This window comes from Carcharhinus amblyrhynchos, chromosome 26 (assembly GCF_965287045.1).
Source record: "Carcharhinus amblyrhynchos chromosome 26, sCarAmb.v2.hapA, whole genome shotgun sequence".
Lineage (NCBI taxonomy): Eukaryota > Metazoa > Chordata > Chondrichthyes > Carcharhiniformes > Carcharhinidae > Carcharhinus > Carcharhinus amblyrhynchos.
Window position 1 is genome coordinate 37,297,274 of NC_137349.1, and position 20,318 is coordinate 37,317,591.

Consider the following 20,318-nt stretch of genomic DNA (forward strand, 5'->3'; position numbering starts at 1 on the left):
TTCAGTACAGTTTTATTTCTTGAAAGTATGAACTTGAATTTGCAGAAACTATTTTAAAAACACACGTCATTTCTGAAAAGGAATGTTGAATAAACATTGATCTAGATTATCAAGATAGTTTGAAATTGCTTTTATGAAAACGATAAAGCCACTGAATGTTTAAGCAACTCAGCACCAATCCTAAATCCCAAATTATCACCTTTTCCTTCCTTTGCTTTCTACAATTACGATGAATTTCACCAGGTTTATAATATTAATTTTTAGACATTTGTAATAACTTGAAGAAATAGTGGGGAAGGATTGAATAGCTATCCCGGAAACAGAGATTGCGCTGTGTGATTTAACTCTTAAATAAGCATTGCTTCTGCTGTAGGCAGTACATACATTTTGTCTTGTTTGAGCATTTCAATGATTAACCCTTTTAGGTCCCACTCATATATATGCGGGGGTCGCTAACTGGCCAGCATTTATTGCCCATCCTGAGGGCTTTTAAGAGTCATCCACATTGTTGTGGATCTGGAGTCACATGTAGGCCCAGACCAGGTAAGGACGGCAGATTTCCTTCCCTAAAGGGCATTAGTGAACCAGACGGGTTTTTACGACAATGGTTTCATGGTCATCAGTAGATATTATGCCTGCAAAATATTTAGAAATGAATGGAGAACATTATTTAGCCCATTCAGCTTGCTTCTCTATCTCTTTCACTCCCTGATTAATCATTTTGAATGTACCTTCTTACTCCACGCTATCCTTTGATTCTTTTCTGAAGCCAAGAAGTGATGATGTGGATTGGTTTAATGGCCTCAGCCAAAACTGGCTCAGGACACGTGGAAGCATGTCCTGTTATGGCCCAAAGACAAGTAGGTTCTGAATGGAACTAAACCTAGCGATACTGTTAACTCTGGCCTCGAGGCTCCCTCTGCTCTCTCAACCAAGGGCTCACTCTTAAAGTGTCTGCGTAAGTGGCCAGCATGGGGCAACAGCAGTGAAGCAAATGTTGTCCTGACTGATGTTCACAAACTTGTACATTCCAAGAGAACACTCAAAAGGCCAGCGTGCCATACGCCCATTTTTAGATTTTTGTAACACTTGGATTTTTTAGGGAAGGTGATTTTGAACAACTAAGCCATTAGAACTGGCTTTGCAGTTTGGCTTTTAAGCACTTTCTTGGGGAGTTCTACTAAATTACTACCAGTTTCCTTTAACATTCTCCATTGAACAAAGCAGAGGCCAGTGATCTGACTGGAGGTTTAAATATAAGTCACATTGGTCAGAGATTTCAGGGAATTCCCCTTCACACACACTGCCCATTGTCAAGATAAATGCAGAAGCTCATACGCAACCAAGACCTTCAGATATAATGCATTTAACAAAAGTAATATGTTTTCTTTTGTATCCACTCTATCAAAGGCCTTGAGTCACGAGGAATGCTGGTTTCTAATTAGTAAATAGTTCAAAGGCTGAAAACTGAGAGAAATGATGGTCAGGGATACTGAAGATAGCAGCAAATGGGCTTGGTGTCCCAAGCCACTTATGTTCTCCATCACAAGGAAACATTCTTCAGAGAAAAGTGCTTTCATATGCAACTTCACTCCTGGGAATTGGCTACATTTTAGGTCGGATTCTCCGAGCTCGCTCCCAGCCGGGATTTTCCCATCCCGCTGCAGTGAACAGAGATTTGGCTGAGCACCAAATTCTCCATCCGCAGCAGTGACGGGGGTGTGAATGGCCGGAGAATTCCAGCCTTAAATGTCAGAATCAATGTCAGCGTGAGTGAGCCCATAATTGAAAAGATTCATTCGGCCATAATGTCACCGGAGGCATGTACAGAGAAGCCAGGAATTCTACATGACTCAGGACTCATAATTAGTGAACACTCATAAACCAGCAAGTAAAAATATTTAACTTTGCAAAACAAAAGCAGTAAGCTTTCATTCATAAAAGGCAATATTCTCATCAGACTCCTAGACAAGAGGGTAGACGGCATAATTAGCAATTCCACAGTTGTTGTTCTTGTCCTTGGCCATCTTGATGTAGCCTTTGTCACCCCACCATATTCCAAAGCTGAGGAAAAATAGGGAAGTTTGATTAAACTCTAGTTAAAGAATATCTGTTTTCCACAAGACATTTATAAATGCAGGCCTTTGCAAAATATGCTGAGCTGGGATATAGTTAACAGAGAAGGAAAGTTGTTCAGATCACTTTGGATGGTTGGTTTTTGTTGTTGATTAAAGAACAGATGTGGCCAAGCTACAAAATGTTCTTGTGGACCAGCTAAAAAACGCACAGAGCAGCTGGGACTCTACAAGACTGTTAAAATGGAGGGGTGATCATACTCTTGATGTGCCAGTGTTGGACTGGGGTAAACACAGTAAGAAGTCTCACAACACCAGGTTCAAGACTTGAGTAGCAGGTTAGTTGTAAAGACTCGCATTCTAATCAACGATCTGTAAGCTGTCTTGTTGTTATATGCTCTGTCTGAGGCCAGAACTCTCCATTCACCTGACGAAGGGACAAACCCTGAAAGCTCGTGAGTTTACTAGCAAATAAACTGGTTGGACTTTAACCTGGTGTTGTGAGACTTTTTACTGATCATACTCTCATTGACTTTGCCTCCGCTTTATGGAGCTCTCCTAAAGGCTATTAGGTTATTGATTGTGTTGGTGCACTAACATGTTATGCCTTAGAAAGGACACTTAATAATCCTCATTGACCATGAAACCAAGGGGAAAGTATTTGAGTTGGAGGAAATGTGATGTAGACATAGGCTTCTGCCCATATTGAAGGGTGAATCTCAGGATAGTAAAACACATTGGTTCTCAGTGTAAGTAGTATAAGAATGGTTTTTGCAGAAACCTTCAGTGCAGGTCACCTCGAGTGAGTGGAATACAAGAGAGAAAATGAGGAAGGGCTCACTTTCAACTTCAGAGGAAATGTAAAGTTGATGCTTGAAAAATCAGTCACCTGTTATAAACTCCTGAAGTCAGTGATTTTTGAAAGATAGTTTTACTCCATTCTTAAAGTTACAAAGCCAGTGCTCAGGGTGGAGCAGGCAAATTCATAATCCACTCCTTCCTTGTTCCAAAACCCAAATTCCATTTCAATCCAATTCAAGATCCCCGCAAAAGAGACAAGCAAGATCCAAGCTGACCAGATAAGGCATTGTGCCCCATCTTGAGCTTGATCCAATGCTCGATCTTAGCCAAAAGATCAGAAGTCAATGGTGTTGGGTGGAATGTAAAACAGGAAACTAATTCAACGCTGCCAGTTTTCCACCAATCAGTTTCCCATCACTTTCTCATTCTATCACAAGGTTTCATCATTTTGTTTTGTACTCTGATGTATTAGGTAGGAGGTATAAATCTTGTTTCGTTAACAATTTCTTACGAACATTAATATATTAGGGTAAACTTCATTTGTTTATTTCTGTCTTTATGTTGCATGTTTGTCCGTGTATTGTAGGTTGTGTGGACTTCACATTTAGATTTGAATACTTGTTCTGCATATACCTGTTTTTAACGATCCAATAGTTCTCCCCATTTTCACTTCCATAGCCCACTGTTAGCACCCCGTGGTTGGGCTTAATGTTATTGCACTTTGGCTCATAGTAAACACCTATAATGATAAACAGTCTAAATCACAATGTAACCATCAGCAGCCGTAACTTCAACAAACATTGAGAAAAAAGTCAGTTCTCAGACATTAATTCATAATCTCCCTCCAATCATTCTCATACATCACACACTGGCATGTAGAATGATACAACACAGGAGGCCATTCAGCCCAATGTATCTGTGGCAGCTCTTTGAAAGAACTCTCCAGTTGACCCTGGGGGCCAGTCAGCTCAGTTGACTATGGGTCTGGTGCAGAATAGTATCAACAGCACAGGTCAACTACCTATTATCTAAATGCTGAGAGATTGCGGAGCTCTGACATGCAGAGGGATCTGGGTGTCCTAGGGATGGCACAGTGGTTAGCTGCTGCCCCTCAGTGCCACGGACCCAGGTTCAATTCCAGCCTCTGGTCACTGTCTGTGGGGAGTTTGCACATTCTCCCCGTGTCTGCGTGGGTTTCCTCCAGGTGCTCCGATTTCCTCCCACAGTCAAACATGTGCAGGTTAGGTGTCCTGGCCATGCTAAATTGCCCTTTGGTGTCCAAGGATGTCCATGTTAGGTGGATTAGCCATGGTGTGGGTTTACAGATTTCCTTCCCTAAAGAACATCAGTGATCCAGATGGGTTTTTCCAATTATCGACAATAGTTTCATGGTCATCGGTGGATTCTTAATTCCAGGTATTTTTTATTGAATTCAAATTCCACTATCTGCCACGGTGGGATTCGAACCCAGGTCCCCAGAACATTAGCTGAGTTTTTCGATTAATATCCCCCTTCCACCTTGGCTCTTGAACAACATATATATAAAACCGGACTCCTATCTGTTGTTTTGATGTGTGAGCAAGACAAACAATGAACAAAGAAAAGTACAGCACAGGAACAGGCCCTTCGGTCCTCCAAGCCCATACCAATCATAATGCCCAAACTAAACTACAAAAAAAAACCTTCTGCCCTTACTCGATCCATATGCCTCTATTCCCTCCCTATTAATGCACCCATCCAAATGCCTCTTAAATGTTGTTAATGCTCCTGCTTCCACCACCTCCTCTGGCATCCCGCTCCAGGCACCCATCACTCACTGCATGAAAAACTTCCCCTGTACATCTCCCTTAAACATTCCCCCTCTTACCTTGAACCTGTGCACCCTTATAATTGACACTTGCAGCCTGGGAAAAGTCCTCTGACTATCCACCCTGTCTATGCCTCTCATAATTTTGTAGACCTCTATCTAGTCTCCCCTCAACCTCCATCTTTCCAGTGAAAACAATCCTAGTTTATTCAACCTCTTCTCGTAGTCAATACCCTCGAGACCAGGCAACATCCTGGTGAACATTCTTTGCACTCTCTCCAAAGCGTCCATGTCCTTCTGGTAGTGTGGTGACTGGAATATTCCAGATGTGGCCTAACCAAGGTTTTATGAAGCTAAAACATCATCTCCCAACTCTAGAGCTCAATGCCCTGGTCTATGAAGGCAAGCATGTTATATGCCTTCTTAATCACTTTGGCCACCTTCGTTGTCACATTTAGGGAACTGCACGCCCAGGTCCCTCTGTATGTTAATGTTCCAAAGGGTTCTGCCATTTATAGTATAATTCACACCAAAATTTCATCCTCGCATTTGTCTGGATTAACCTCCATCTGCCATTTCTGTGCCCAAGTCTCCAATCTATTTATATCCTGTTGTATCCTCTGACAATCCCTGGCACGTAGCAATTTTCGTAACATTCGCAAACTTACTAATTAGACCACATTTTCCTCCAGATCAATTATATATACTACAAACAACAGAGATCTCAGCACTGATCCCTGCGGAACACCACTAGCTTCCATTCTGAAAAACATCCTTCCACTGCTACTCTCTGTTTTTTATGAACAAGCCAGTTCTGTATCCATCGAGACGCTCCACCCCGAGTCCCATGTGATTTTAGTTTTTGTGCCATGTGGGACCTTGTCAAACGCCTTACTAAAGTCCATATAAACTTTTCCCCATAAATTACCTTTGCCACCTCTTCAATCAAGCTGGTGAGGTATGACCTTCCCTGTACAAGGCAGTGCTGCCTGTCACTAGCTAGTCCATTTTCTTCCGAATGGGCCTAATACAAAGATAAGTGATGAGACTTCCATTATTTACCTGATCTGTAGAAGCGGAAAGATATTTGTTCAGCATCAATGGCGACTGATATTGGTCCAACGGTGGCCAAAGCTTCAGCCAGCTCTACCTCACTACCACTGGCTGCAAACCTGTAGCCGTTGCACGTGGTTCCACTGTAACTGGGATTATATTTACAGGTGCCTTCCTGTAGGAGAAGAAATCATAAGAAAAGCATTTAACTATATCCAAAACAAACAAATCCTTGCTGTGAAGCTAATATTCCAGCTACAGTCATAACCATTCAGGCTAAGACGAGAAGGATTGTCATTCTGCCTTACCTGGTCTGGCCTAATGAGACTCCCGCTCTATAACAATGTGGTTGACATAAGAACATAATTTAGCTATTTTCAAAAGAACTGTGAGAAGTGACAGCAAATCAAGGTTTGTATCCAATTATTAACATCAGGGGTCATTTCTGACACCAGTTGGTGTTTTTAAATTAATTAACCTGGTGAAAGTCTAAAATTGAGAATGAAGGATGTCACTCAAGTGGACAGGAGCTGCAGAAACTAAGAATTGCACTGACCACCTGGACTCAGGCCACTGGACAATGTTGGATATAATCAAGCATGGCAGCACATTGTCCAATCTCTAAATAAACAGAGAGAAAATGAAGGGATCCGACCGTGCACAGGATCCCCTCCACCTAATTGTTGTGCTCTGCAGAAGTTATCAAGAAATCAGTTGCAATTTTGCAAAACTCTCAATCAAACAAGGCTGGTAGTCCCCTTTGACAAATGTATCAACAAAAGCAGCTGACCAGATGGTCAGACATGTGTGGTTGCCAGATTCCATCATTATGAATGCTGGGCTGAGTTCCAAGATTCATTAAAGAGTCAGCCTTTCAGGTGGTCATTTAATCAGCTGCAACGGGGACTGATTACTTTGTTGATTTGACAGTTTGTAAGCTTGTGATAACTTTATGTTTCTTTGAAGCGGTTGTCCAATGCCTGTTTATTTGAACAAAATTAGATATCTTTTGGCCTCCCCATGGCATTATTTCTCAACAGCGAGAGGCCTGCCATTGCTGACAGTGGGATCGTCTTGTCCTGCCGCTGGCAATGGGGTTTCCCATTGATTCAACCCCGTGCTGCCGAGAAACCTGCGGCAGGGGTGTGCCATCGGTGGGACCAAAAGTTCCTGCCAGCATGAAGAGCCGGAAGATAGGGTGGCACGGTGGCACAGTGGTTAGCACTGCTGCCTCACAGCGCCAGGGACCCGGGTTAAATTCCGGACTTATGTGTCTGTCGGTATGGAGTTTGTATGTTCTTCCTATGTCTGTGTGGGTTTCCTCCAGGTGCTCTGGTTCCTCCCACACTCCAAAGATGTGCAGATTAGCTGGATTGGCCATGCTAAATTGTCCCTTACTGTCAAGAGGATTAGTAGGGTAAATGTATAGGGCTCAGCCTCAAAATTCTGATCAATGTGCACATTTTTAATTTGGTAAATTTCCCTTAACGATTTTGTTTTTTTTGTTACATTGCTCCTTTAAAGAAGTGATTCTTTAATTAACTTGATTTACCCAAAAATGTACAAAGAAACAGTTATTGAAACTGGTGGCAGTTTGTAGAGTCAGGTACAACACATTTGTAATGTCTCACTATATGAATAAATCTGATAAATCTCTTCCACCAACTAGCTGCAAGATGTTTAACAAGATGACAGATCCCCCCAGCTGGCAAAGTGATGTGAGGTCAGCCAGCCATACTTAATCTGTCCTAAACCCTACCTGGTGAAAGGTAGACGTATGAGTGAAGCCAGGATCCAGGCTCGACTGCCCTGATACTGTGGCCCAATATCAAGGCTCAGAGATGAGGAAGAGCCAAGTGTGTCTCGTACTACTGATGAGCTTAGAACTGTGGGGCTGCACTCCAGCATAAAGCAGGAAAGAACAAAGAACAACAACAATACAGGAAACAGGCCCTTCGGCCCAACGAGCCCACGCCACCATTTTAACAATGTGCTTTTCCTCTTCCACCCTTGACCCATGTAAGTACATAAGAACATAAGAAATAGGAGCAGGAGTAGGCCATCTAGCCCCTCGAGCCTGCCCCGCCATTCAATAAGATCATGGCTGATCTGAAGTGGATCAGTTCCACTTTCCCGCTTTCTCCCCATAACCCTTAATTCCCTTGTCTGTCAAAAATCTATCTACCCGTGACTTAAATATATTTAGCGAGGCAGCCTCCACCACTTCAACGGGCAGAGAATTCCAGAGATTCACCACCCTTTGAGTGAAGAAGTTCCTCCTCAATTCCGATCTAAACCGCCCCCCCTTTATCTTGAGGCTGTGCCCTCTAGTCCTGTTGTCCTTTCCAAGTGAGAAGAATCCCTCTTCCTCTACCCTATCCATCCCTTTCATTATCTTATACGTCTCTGTAAGATCCCCCCTCATCCTTCTAAAATCCAACGAGTACATGTCTCCGCTTATGGCACCCACATTGGAAACCAGATTCAGGGGAGAATAATTTAGGGACAATTTGTTACACCAATCAGCCTAAGAGCACATCTTTAGGGTGTGGGAGGAAACCGGAGCACCCGGAGAAAACCCACGCAACCACAGGGAGAATGCGCAAACTCCCACAGACACCGGCCCAAATCCATGTATCTGCACAGCAAACAGTGATAGTCACCGAGCTGTTGTGGTGCCGGTCTGCTGGTCCAGTTTAAGCGTACACTAACGATGCAAAGCACTAGGCAACTCTCGAAACATCCAAGAGCAGCCCACGCACGACCCACCACGTGTGTGCCCCTCGTTAGACAACAAGGTGGACCGACACACCTGCGGATTAAAAGAGGAGGAAAGCAATGGGAAGAGAACAACCTGGAGGGAACAAAAAAAACCTACCTTTGCAGTGTATGGATAAGAAACTTCTGTGTCAATCCCACCATTAAGCTTAACATAGTCGAAGGCGTTGCTCATTAACCCGCCATTGCACCCATGGTTGCCCTCATGATTGGAGCAGTCGACCAGGTTCTGTTCACTCAAGGAGATGAGCTTCCCTTTCTTCTTGTATGTCTGTCCCTCGAGGGCACCAACAGCACTGAAAGCCCAACACGAGCCACAATGCCCCTGCAGTAACAATAACTGATATTAATATAGTAATAACAGCAAGCAAAACTTTTCGATACATTACAGCTTAAGGATGACACACCGTAAACGTAGACCAGGTAATAGAAAGAGAATTGAGGTGGGAGCATGTCCAGTAAGTGAAAATTAGTTAAACTTACCAACAATCTTCCAATCTCAGTTCAATTTGTTCAGAGAAGCATTTTTTCACAGTCAGAGATTGAGGGAAGGGTCAGAGACAATGCTATCCCCCCCCCAAGGGGTTAGTCTCAATGGGAGACTCTTAGGAGTTAGCGAGTGATGAAGGCTCGGCTACAAAACAAGTTTCAAGACCCCAGCTAGTGAAAGTTCCTTCGAAACCCATCTTGGACAGAAGTATAAAGCAACTATATTTGATGCTATTGACGGAATTCTACCCCCTCGCTGGTCACGGAATCGGAGCGGGCGAGAGGAGGACGATGGAAACGTCCGTTGACCTCGGGTGAGAATTTCCAGTCTCGCTCGAGCGAGGCTGTAAAATCCCACCCTATGTCTCTGACTCTGTGCTCCGTTCTGAATATCTGAAGCTGCGCTAACGGGACAGGGACCACGTTCTCCCAGATGGAAGAATGAGGTGTCAGATTCGGCTTTGCTACGTAACTTCTACTCCATGAATATCACAGTCAGGGGCTGGGGGCTGTTCCGTCCACTTGTCAATTTGAGATTGACGTAGGGCATGAGGTAAATCTCCCCGTACAAGACATTATCACAGAGAAAGTGATCAGTCAACAGAAAGATGGGAGTCACTGCTGTAGGTTTCTAAGGATTGAAGCAGTGATTTGAAGCCAGTCTGTCTGCAGCATCAGAAGAAAACCTTGGCCTCATTGCGCTCCTTCTCTTGATAGCACTGCATTCCCAACCCTCCTTCTTAATGAACACCCTGGCCTGTTCCTGCAGCTCCCAAGCAAACAGTTATCCACAACAGTGGACGGCACGGTGGCACTGTGTTTAGCACTGCTGCCTCTCAGCACCAGGGGACCCGGGTTCGATTCCGGCTTCGGATCGCTGTGTGGAGTTTGCATGTTCTCCCCATGTCTGCGCGGGTTTCCTCTGGGCGCTCCGGTTTCCTCCCGCCGTCCAAAAGACCTGCTGGTTAGGCAGGTTGGCCATGCTAAATTAACCCTTAGCGTCCCGAGCTGTGTAAGCTAGGGGGATTAGTGGAGTAAATATTTGGGGTTACAGGGAACAGGTCTGGGTTGGATTAGCATCAGGGGATTACATGGGGTTACAAGGATAGGATCGGGATGGGATTGTTGACGGTGCAGACTCGATGAGCTAAATGGCCTCCTTCTGTACTGTAGGGATTCTATGAATTGAAATATTGTGCCTCCAGCCTTGTAGTCAGTGTTTCCCACTGGGCTGACACAGGGACCATTAAGCTGGTACTATCTCAGGGACTGACAGACTCAGACAGTTTCTAGTCTGCCTCTCCCCCTATCCAAACTTACACTGGCAGTTTAAAATCAGGGATTTTGATCCTAGTCAATTCAAAGTGTCAGATTGGAGGTTTTGTGGAATTCTGGAGACGTTGTAATGTCACATTACGGTTTCTTCAGATAGTTCAGTCACCATCCTCGCCACTTTACCTGGTTTTTCACCCCAGTAACGTAACCTTTGCTCCTCCAGTCAATGCTCTGGGGAATTCTGAGTGGTCTGGGCCCAGCTGAAGCAGGCTCCCCCTTCCTGGAGGAGTTTTTCGTTTCGTGTGGATGCAGCCGACTCAGAAGCTGACTGAACTCCTCAGATGTCTGTAAGCCGGATAGATGGTCACAGTTAGTACCAAATCTCCTTAAACCAAATAAACCGGTCAGACAAGACCCCCGCCCCCCGCCCCCCCCCCCCCCCCCCCCGCAACGCTGCGCCTAGTTTCCAGCAGAGGAGGCCGCTTGCCATTGGACGCCTGTGGGATTTTCCAGTCACGCCAGTGTCAACGGCATTTTGTGTGGCTTACCCGTCCCACCGCTGGGGGACCCACCACTTTCGGTGAGACCGGAAGATCCTGCAGGTGGGGGGGGGGAGCTGGAAAACCCCGCCCGGCAACACTCACTGTGACTTGACAACCGTGAGAAAGTTGTGATTGGTCCAATCTACAGCTGGAAATGATGGAATGGAACATGACCTTCGGGCTGGAAGAAGCCCGGCACCAGTTAACCTGTGCAGGCCTCTTAATAAATGTTCATTCTTTCCTATATACATCATTAAGGCAGATTGGATTGAATACTGAGACTGGAACCCTTCCTGGCCCTGGGCTTTCCCCACTCTGCTGCTCTTCCAAAGCTCATGACTTATACTAGACTCTAGTTGCATCCATCCAAGTAGCTGTTCTTTCAAGTGCAAGCCTCCAGTCGGCAGGCTATTCCACCGCGTTGGCATCACAATTCGGGCCAGCCCTGTTCTTGCTCAATGTCTGCTGGGAATTGTTCTATGGGGATCAGTTGACAAATCTCCCCTTCCAGGCTTGTTAAACCTGATAACACCTCGGGTTCATTGAATCATAGATTGAATCATAGAATCCCTACAATGCAGAAGGAGGCCATTTGGCCCACAAGATCTGCACCGACCACAATCCCATCCAGGCCCTGCAACCCCACATATTTACCCTGCTAATGCCCCTGACACTAGGGTCAATTTAGCACTGCCAATCCACGTAACCCGCACATCTTTGGACTGTGGGAGGAAACTGGAGCACCCGGAGGAAACCCACGCTGACACAGGGAGAATGTGCAAACTCCACACAAACAGTGACCCGAGGCTGGAATCGAACCCGAGTCCCTGGCACAGTGAGGCAGTAGTGCTAACCCACTGTGCCACCGTGCCGCCCCTCAAATTCTCCAATTTCGTCTGTGCCGGCTCCAAAGCCAGTGAGAACGGAGAATTTGGTGGCCAACCAAAACTCCATTCACTGCAGCGGGTCTGGAGAATCCCAGACGCGGACAAGGTCAGAGGTTCTTGGCGCAGGTCTCTACAGCTTGCCAGATGTGGGGTGGGAAAGTGCTGACATTTTCATGGAGCTTTGAGAAGAAAGGGAGCTTGGAGGAGGTTCAGAGGCTGGGGGTGGGGGGTGGGGGGGCGGAGGGGGCGCAGGTGGATCAGACGGTTCAAGCTTGAAGTCAAGCTCAATCCCGCTTTTAGCCATAAACGGGATGGTATTGGAAGGGAATCTGGAAAATAGATCTTACTGCAGGAGGTCTGGCTGTTCTGTTTTTGGGCAGATTATGATTCACACTTCTACCTGGGAGAAGCTCAGTGCGCCCAATGTGTCTACTAGCTGGATCAGAAACATAAGAACATAAGAAATAGGAGCAGGAGTAGGCCGTCTAGCCCTTCAGGCCTGCCCCACCATTCAATAAGATCATGGCTGATCTGAAAATGGATCAGTTCCACTTTCCCGCTTTCTCCCCACAACCCTTAATTCCCCTGTCTATCAGAAACCTATCTACCCGTGAGTTAAATATATTCAGCGAGGTAGCCTCCACCACTTCAACAGGCAGAGAATTCCAGAGATTCACCACCCTTTGAGTGAAGAAGTTCCTCCTCAACTCTGTTCTAAACTGTTCCCCCCTTATCTTGAGGCTGTGCCCTCTAGTCCTGCTATCCTTTCTAAGTGGGAAAAATCTCTCTACCTCTACCCTATTCATCCCTTTCATTATCTTATACATCTCTCTAAGATCCCCCCTCAGCCTTCTAAACTCCAATGAGTACAGACCCAGTCTATTTAGTCTCTCTTCATAGGCCAACCCCCTCATCTCTGGTATCAGCCTAGTGAACCTCCTCTGCACTCCCTCCAAGGCCAATATATCCTCCCGCAAGTGCGGCGACCAAAACTGCACACAGTACTCCAGCTGCGGCCTCACCAGTACCCTGTACAGTTGCAGCAAGAAAGTAGGGGGTTCCTCAGACATTAAGATGATCCTTAGCTGCAGCCAATGAATACTCAAAGCAAATATGATGCTTCAGTCCCTTGGCATTTTGAGACTCAAAGGCTTCCGCAGGTTCACCTCCTTGCCACTTGGGGGTTCCCTGCCGTGGTGATCTGCTGCCTCTTCAATCCCGATCCTTCTGCCTTTAAAGCAGCTCATGATGGACTTCCCAACACCGGGATGCCGAGCAGCATGAAGCTGCTTCTTGGATCTAAAAGAGGTTCCGCCATTAAAATGGAGCAGGTGGCCAGAGCAATCTGCCCGTCTGGTATGTGACGGAGGTGACCATTCACCCAGAGTGCCAGCGATCACTGGGCAGGGACTGTGTTTCCGGGACACTGTGTCCATCGTACTGCTCCTTTTCCCACCCTGATTCATGGAACACTACAGCACAAACAGGCCCTTCGGCCCACAAGTTGCGCCCATCCTATCCCTACCTACCAGGCCTATCTATAACTCCCAATCCCATTAAATCCCATGTACTCATCCAGAAATCTCTTAGAAGACGCCAGCGAGTTCACCTCTACCACCACCGACGGCAGCCGATTCCACTCACTCACCACCCTCTGAGTGGTAAACTTAGCCCTGACATCTCCTCTGTACCTACTCCCCAGCACCTTAAACCTGAACCAATATAGATCGTGCCTTGGATATTCTTGGTCAATATTCAATTTGACTCTTAAATCGGCCTCGCAGGTGGAGGAGGTGGTCAAGAAGGCGTATGGTGTACTGGCCTTCATTAATCGAGGGATTGAGTTTAGGAGTCGGGAGGTAATGCTGCAACTTTATAAGTCCCTTGTCAGGCCTCACTTGGAGTACTGTGCGCAGTTCTGGTCACCTCACTACAGGAAGGATGTAGAAACTATTGAAAGGGTACAGAGGAGATTTACAAGGATGTTGCCTGAATTGGGAGGCATGCCTTATGAAGATAGGTTGAGGGAGCTGGGACTCTTCTCCCTAGAGAGACAAAGGTTGAGAGGCGACCTGATAGAGGTTTATAAAATGTTGAGAGGAATAGATAGGGTGGATTCTCAGAGGCTATTTCCCAGGGCTGAAATGGTCGCTACGAGAGGACACAGGTTTAAGGTGCAGGGAAGCAAGTACAGAGGAGATGTTAGGGGTAAGTTTTTCACTCGGAGGGTGGTGAGTGAATGGAATCGGCTGCCGTTGGTGGTGGTGGAGGCGAACTCGCTGGGGTCTTTTAAAAGACTTCTGGATGAGTATATGGGGTTTAATGGGATTGGGGGTTATAGATAGGTCTATGGATTGGTAGGTATTGATGTGATCGGCGCAACTCGTGGGCCGAAGGGCCTGTTTGTGCTGTAGTGTTCTATGTTCTATATTCAATCACCCATGCAATGGTCTATACCATAGAAACCAAACGATTTACTGTGATATATTATATTCGTACTCACAAGGTCTCCAAAGTGGTTCATTCCCATCTGAAATGTGTGCTTCCCCATCGAATGTTCCAGGTTATGAAGCTCGATTAACTTCAAGTTTTTCTCCCACACCATCCTTCTATAATTCCCTTCATCCTTCGAGAGAAAGAGGATCACGTGACAAGTTTTATATTTTAAAAAAAAACACTTGCAGCAGTTGCTAAGATACAGTTGCTGCAGGTCCTCGCCTCCGTTTCTCAGAGAACGAAAGGGTGGGAGGATATAAAGTCTGATTAAAATCTGAGCGGCCACAACAGGGCACTGAGAAACGTGCTCGATCGTGGCTGCAGCTCTTTGGCTGATGGAGGCAACCATCTCATTTTGAGAGCAACGACAGCTAATCCTCCAGCAGGTTTAACTCCAAGTGGTCTTGTAAGGAATAGAAGATACATTTTTTATACCAGTGCTGCGGGAGGAAACCCACGCAGACACGGGGAGAATGTGCCATCTCCACACAGGCAGTGACCCGAGGCTGGAATCGAACCCGAGTCCCTAGCGCCGTGAGGCAGCAGTGCTAAACACTGTGCCACCCCTCAAATTCTTATAGTGTGGTTAGTCCTGTAGATTGGAAGAAGGTTACTGTGCGCTCCCACTGCCCACACCAAACAAGCAGATAGATGTTAATCTAATATAAATGCTGCAGATGCCGGAAATAAACAGAAAATGCTGGAACAGCTCAGTAGGTCTGGTAGCATCTGTGGACGGAGAAACCGAGTTAACATTTTGGGCTCCATTTTTACCATTGCATTGTGCCCGTTTCTGGGCGGGAAAACTTGGTAAAGTTGGACGTGAGGCGAGTGGCGCGATCCGTGCCCACCTCCACGCTGAGGTGCCCATTACCAGGGCCTGAAAATGGCCATGACCAGGACTGCAGCCCAAATGGGCACCGTTTCGCATGGTCGTGGCCATTTGAATGCATTTAAATTGATTCTAATGGGCTGCACGCCCAACTTTACCAGCACTTTACTGGTGGGGGTGAAGCGGGGAGGGACCCGCAATCAGCCTGGCTGGTGGGATAAGGGGGGGGGGGGGGGGGGGGGTCAGTAACGTTGTGGGGGTGGGGCAATGTCTGCGGGGGCCAGGAGGACGTGTTATCCCGGGAGGGGTGTGGCAAGGGAGCGTTGTTCTATCATTTTTTTGTCTGCGCGTGCGCAGTTGGAGGCACCGATCGGAGCTGTAGGTTTTTGGGTGCGTTAAGCCCCGCTCACAGCTTTCTGCAGCGCGATTCGGACTCACTGATATTTTTCAGGCAGACAGAGTGTATGGGGGCGCCTCAGAGTGGGTCTAAAAGCCAGATCTGAAACACTCCCAGGTTCAAATCCATACTTAGAATCAACATGGTAAAATCCAGTCCGAGGTGACTCTTCTTTGGAGCCAGGGTTTGAACCCTGGGTCTTCTGCCTCAGAATCGAAAGGCTTTCTCCCACAGTAGAATGAAAGGAGCCGTTGACAGTGATCAGTGCTAGTTGGTTTCAATTGTTTTTTTTGTGTGTTATGAAGGAACGGAGTGGGGACATCCACCCTTCCTTCCGTGATTCCGCAGCCTCCAACTCCAGAGGCGATCGACTCAATATCAAAAATCCACATCTGCGCAGCTCTCAAACTGATTTCTTTTTTACCTAATCCTCATGGGCAGCACGGTGGCACAGTGGGTTAGCACTGCTGCTTCACAGCTCCAGGGTCCTGGGTTCGATTCCCGGCTCGGGTCACTGTCTGTACGGAGTTTGCACATTCTCCTCGTGTCTGCGTGGGTTTCCTCCGGGTGCTCCGGTTTCCTCCCACAGTCCAAAGATGTGTGGGTTAGGTTGATTGGCCATGCTAAATTTCCCCTTAGTGTCCAGGGATGAGTAGGTTAGAGGGATTAGTGGGTACAATGTGTAGGGATATGGGGGTAGGGGATTGTGGTCAGTGCAGACTCGATGGGCCGAAGGGCCTCTTTCTGCACTGTGTGATTCGCAAATGCCCTCTGAAATGGAGGGCAGTTAGGCCTGGGCAACAAATGCCACCTTTCCTGATCCTGCACACTGTGGCAGCACAGAATGGTACGTGTCAGGTGGAAAAGTTTAGAATTTGGCATGGCCAATGCGCCTAACCCAGCACAAAACTACAGCACCCAGAGGAAACCCACACAGACACGGGGAGAACATGCAGACTCCACTCAGACAGTTACCCAAGCCAGGAATCGAACCCAGGTCCCTGGCACTGTAGGACAGCAGTGCTAACCACTGTGTCACTCCTATGTCCATATTCCCATAAATTAACACCTGCACCTCTTCAAAATTCACCAACTGAGGTGATTTATATCGGGTGGCACAGTGGTTAGCACTGCTGCTTCACAGCTCCAGGGACCTGGGTTCGATTCCCGGCTCGGGTCACTGCCTGTGTGGAGTTTGCACATTCTCCTCGTGTCTGTGTGGGTTTCCTCCCACAGTCCAAAGATGTGTGGGTTAGGTTGATTGGCCATGCTAAGAAATTGTTCAGGGATATGTAGGTCAGAGGGATTAGTGGGTATAATATGTAGGGATATGGGGGTAGGGCCTGTGTGGGATTGTGTTCGGTACAGACTCGATGGGCTGAAGGGCCTCTTTCTGCACTGTAAGGTTCTATGTTCTATATATAGAAACACACTTCCTGTGTTTGGAACGCAAAGAGATGTTTTTGTTTATTGAAACAGAAGTCCCTTAGCGGAAGCTGCAAATCCTGCATGTGACGAATAAGAGGGAACAGGGAAGTGAAACCAGCCCAAAGCCATTTTGTGTTCAGACAAATGCAAATGGAAACTAGTGGGTTATCTTAGAAAAAAAGTATCGTTTGGAACCTATCAAATTATCTCATGCTTCAGAGCTCAGAAGTCAACTCCAAACTGGAATTCTAGACAAAGCCAAATCAGCAAAGTAGCTGGACTAGTTTTCCCTTGGCAAGTTAAAGTGTTGTCAGCCTCAGCTTATCAAAGCAATGTTATTATTGCAAGGGTATTTTTTGGAGAAGACTTTGTGCTTTGTTAGACAAAGAAAGGTGAAAATGCTTAAAGCAGGCGAACCTCCAGCCCCTGAGAGATTTGCAGCCCCGAGGCATTTTGATCCGGACTGTTCAACCACTGAAGACTTCACGGAAAATACTGTGCGCCTGCTCATCCAATCACAGGTTGGTATTTCCATTCACTGGCTGCTGATAGGCTCATTGGTAGGAACCAGCCTGTGATTGGACGTACTGAGCTAGTTAGTGGGGTGGGAAGCTTGGGGGGGCACAGTGCCATCCTGTGTGGGAGTGTGAGACAGCGAGGGTGAGAGTGCGCATGCCTTACTCCCAGTCTCAGGTTTCTCACTCACTCTCACCCACCCCACACCAGCACATACACAGGAGCCCGTCCACACATTGTGTACGGGTGAGTGAGTGAGTACCCCGAGGCTGAGTGAGCCAGACACTCACACACACCACCCACTCTCCCACGCACGCACACTCACTCACTCTCCCGCACGCTCGCTCACTCACTCACTCTCCCGCACGCTCGCTCACTCACTCACTCTCCCGCACGCTCGCTCACTCACTCACTCTCCCGCACGCTCGCTCACTCACTCACTCTCCCGCACGCTCGCTCACTCACTCACTCTCCCGCACGCTCGCTCACTCACTCACTCTCCCGCACGCTCGCTCACTCACTCACTCTCCCGCACGCTCGCTCACTCACTCACTCTCCCGCACGCTCGCTCACTCACTCACTCTCCCGCACGCTCGCTCACTCACTCACTCTCCCGCACGCTCGCTCACTCACTCACTCTCCCGCACGCTCGCTCACTCACTCACTCTCCCGCACGCTCGCTCACTCACTCACTCTCCCGCACGCTCGCTCACTCACTCACTCTCCCGCACGCTCGCTCACTCACTCTCCCGCACGCTCGCTCACTCACTCTCCCGCACGCTCACTCACTCACTCTCCCGCACGCTCACTCACTCACTCTCCCGCACGCTCACTCACTCACTCTCCCGCACGCTCACTCACTCACTCTCCCGCACGCTCACTCACTCACTCTCCCGCACGCTCACTCACTCTCCCGCACGCTCACTCTCCCGCACGCACGCTCACTCTCCCGCACGCACGCTCACTCTCCCGCACGCACGCTCACTCTCCCGCACGCACGCTCACTCTCCCGCACGCACGCTCACTCTCCCGCACGCATGCTCACTCTCCCGCACGCACGCTCACTCTCCCGCACGCACGCTCACTCTCCCGCACGCACGCTCACTCTCTCGCACGCACGCTCACTCTCTCGCTCACACGCTCACTCATGTGAGCAATAGGTAAAGATGTTGTTAACACATATATTTGTAGAGCATAGAGAAATAGCTTAAAGTTAAATAGATTGGATATAGTTAGGCATATTGATAACCCACTTTATGGAAACAACTGTGAGTTTAGTCACAAACATAGGACATAAGGTTTGATGCTGCTAACACAGCAATAATTAGGGATAATAAAAAGACTGCCTGTAATGTAGAGATAACATCAGAGATGTGATGTGCAGTGAAGCATACACCACATCCTGCAGGAATGTAAGAGGCCCACGTTATAAAAAGCAAATGGTCTGCAAGATGTGTTGTTTATACAACTAAGCATAAAAGGGGGAAGGGGTCACTGAGATAGTCGGGACAGCAGTGATTAAGTTGGCAAAGGATTGATTACTGCCAATCTGAACTGGACATGTAACAGTATTGGATAAGATGGATGAGTTTACTAATGCACTCTTGTGATAACAGGAGACATTGTTAGATGGGGAGTAGAGGTGATAGGAACTTAGGGCACCTCGAGCCAATAGGGGAATGTCAACACATCGATGGGACAGGGACCACCAATCAGGGGAGAACATCACATTGCAAAGCCATCACAATGCTTGTAAAAAAGGTATAAAATGTGCTGCAAATCTATGTGAGGTGTGCCTATTTCGCTAGACACCCGGTCTTGCAAGAACGTCAAATAAAATCTTGCTCCTTCAGAACTTGACTTGACTAAATTGTTTAACTGTGAGCTGTGTTTCTCACTCTCACTCACTCTCTCACTCTCTCACTCTCTCACTCTCTCACTCTCTCACTCTCTCACTCTCTCACTCTCTCACTCTCTCACTCTCTCACTCACACACTCACACACTCACACACTCACACACTCACACACTCACACACTCACTCACACACTCACACACTCACACACTCACACACTCACACACTCACACACACTCACCTGGTCAATTATATGAATTACTTTTACAAAAAAACTTATCAAGTGAATGCTGTGACATTGCTTTACTTTTGCTCAGCAATTGTTTCTTTCCTTAATACCGCAACCTTCTTTTAAAATGCAGTTGAATATTGTGCCTAACCTTTCTGAAATGTGCTCACCAGCCCCCTGAGTAAGAAGCAAATGGAAATGGAGCTCCCAACGCAAAGGGAGTGGTAATCCTGAGTTAAAGCTGGAGAGATATCTTCTCGATAAGAGACAGAGCAGTGAAAAGCTGACTGTTCTCCTTGGCCCTGTCTCCATAGAGAGGTGCGGCCTACACGAGGTGAGCTGTACCATTGAGAAGCAGAGTTAACTGTAAATGTTCCTGCTACTCTGCTCTGTGTAGACAGCTGCTGTAGTTTCTAGCTGCTTCCATCAGGCACAGCGAGAACATTGCTGTTAAACACCCTGGAGTAAAGAATGGGAGTATAGAAATAGCCGGTGTGCCATCTTCAGATAATCCCAACACAATGCAGAAGAGGCCATTCGACCCATTGAGTCTGAGACTGTGGGAGAACCCAGCAGACCCTTCATCTGCCACATTTCCCATGGCTTATCCGTACACCTGCTCTGACCAAAGGGTTGTGAATGTAGCCCAGTCCACCCGGAGCACCCAGAGGAAACCCACGCAGACACGGGGAGAACGTGCAGACTCCGAACAGACAGTGGCCCAAGGCCGGAGTTGAGCCCAGGTCACCGGAGTTGTGAGGCAGCAGCGCTAACCACTGTGCCGCCTGCTTCCGATTGAACTTCACAAAGAGAAATTGGAAGAGAGAAACGAGAGAGCTCCTCTCGCCAGGTTTGTGCCC

General features: G+C 47.3%; 1 protein-coding gene across 1 annotated transcript in view; it reads right to left on the minus strand.

The window, feature by feature from the left end:
- LOC145358790 (cathepsin L2-like) overlaps nt 1–20,318 on the minus strand; it is a 34,214-nt gene continuing 13,896 nt past the window's right edge. The window contains exons 3-8 of the mRNA XM_080213077.1: nt 14,211–14,333; nt 10,462–10,623; nt 8,615–8,839; nt 5,746–5,911; nt 3,510–3,615; nt 1–2,064 (exon numbers count right to left, since the gene is read on the minus strand). Of these exons, the coding sequence (XP_080069203.1) occupies nt 1,965–2,064; nt 3,510–3,615; nt 5,746–5,911; nt 8,615–8,839; nt 10,462–10,623; nt 14,211–14,333 (882 nt within the window). The 3' untranslated portion in view covers nt 1–1,964. The remainder of the gene's footprint in view (nt 2,065–3,509; nt 3,616–5,745; nt 5,912–8,614; nt 8,840–10,461; nt 10,624–14,210; nt 14,334–20,318) is intronic.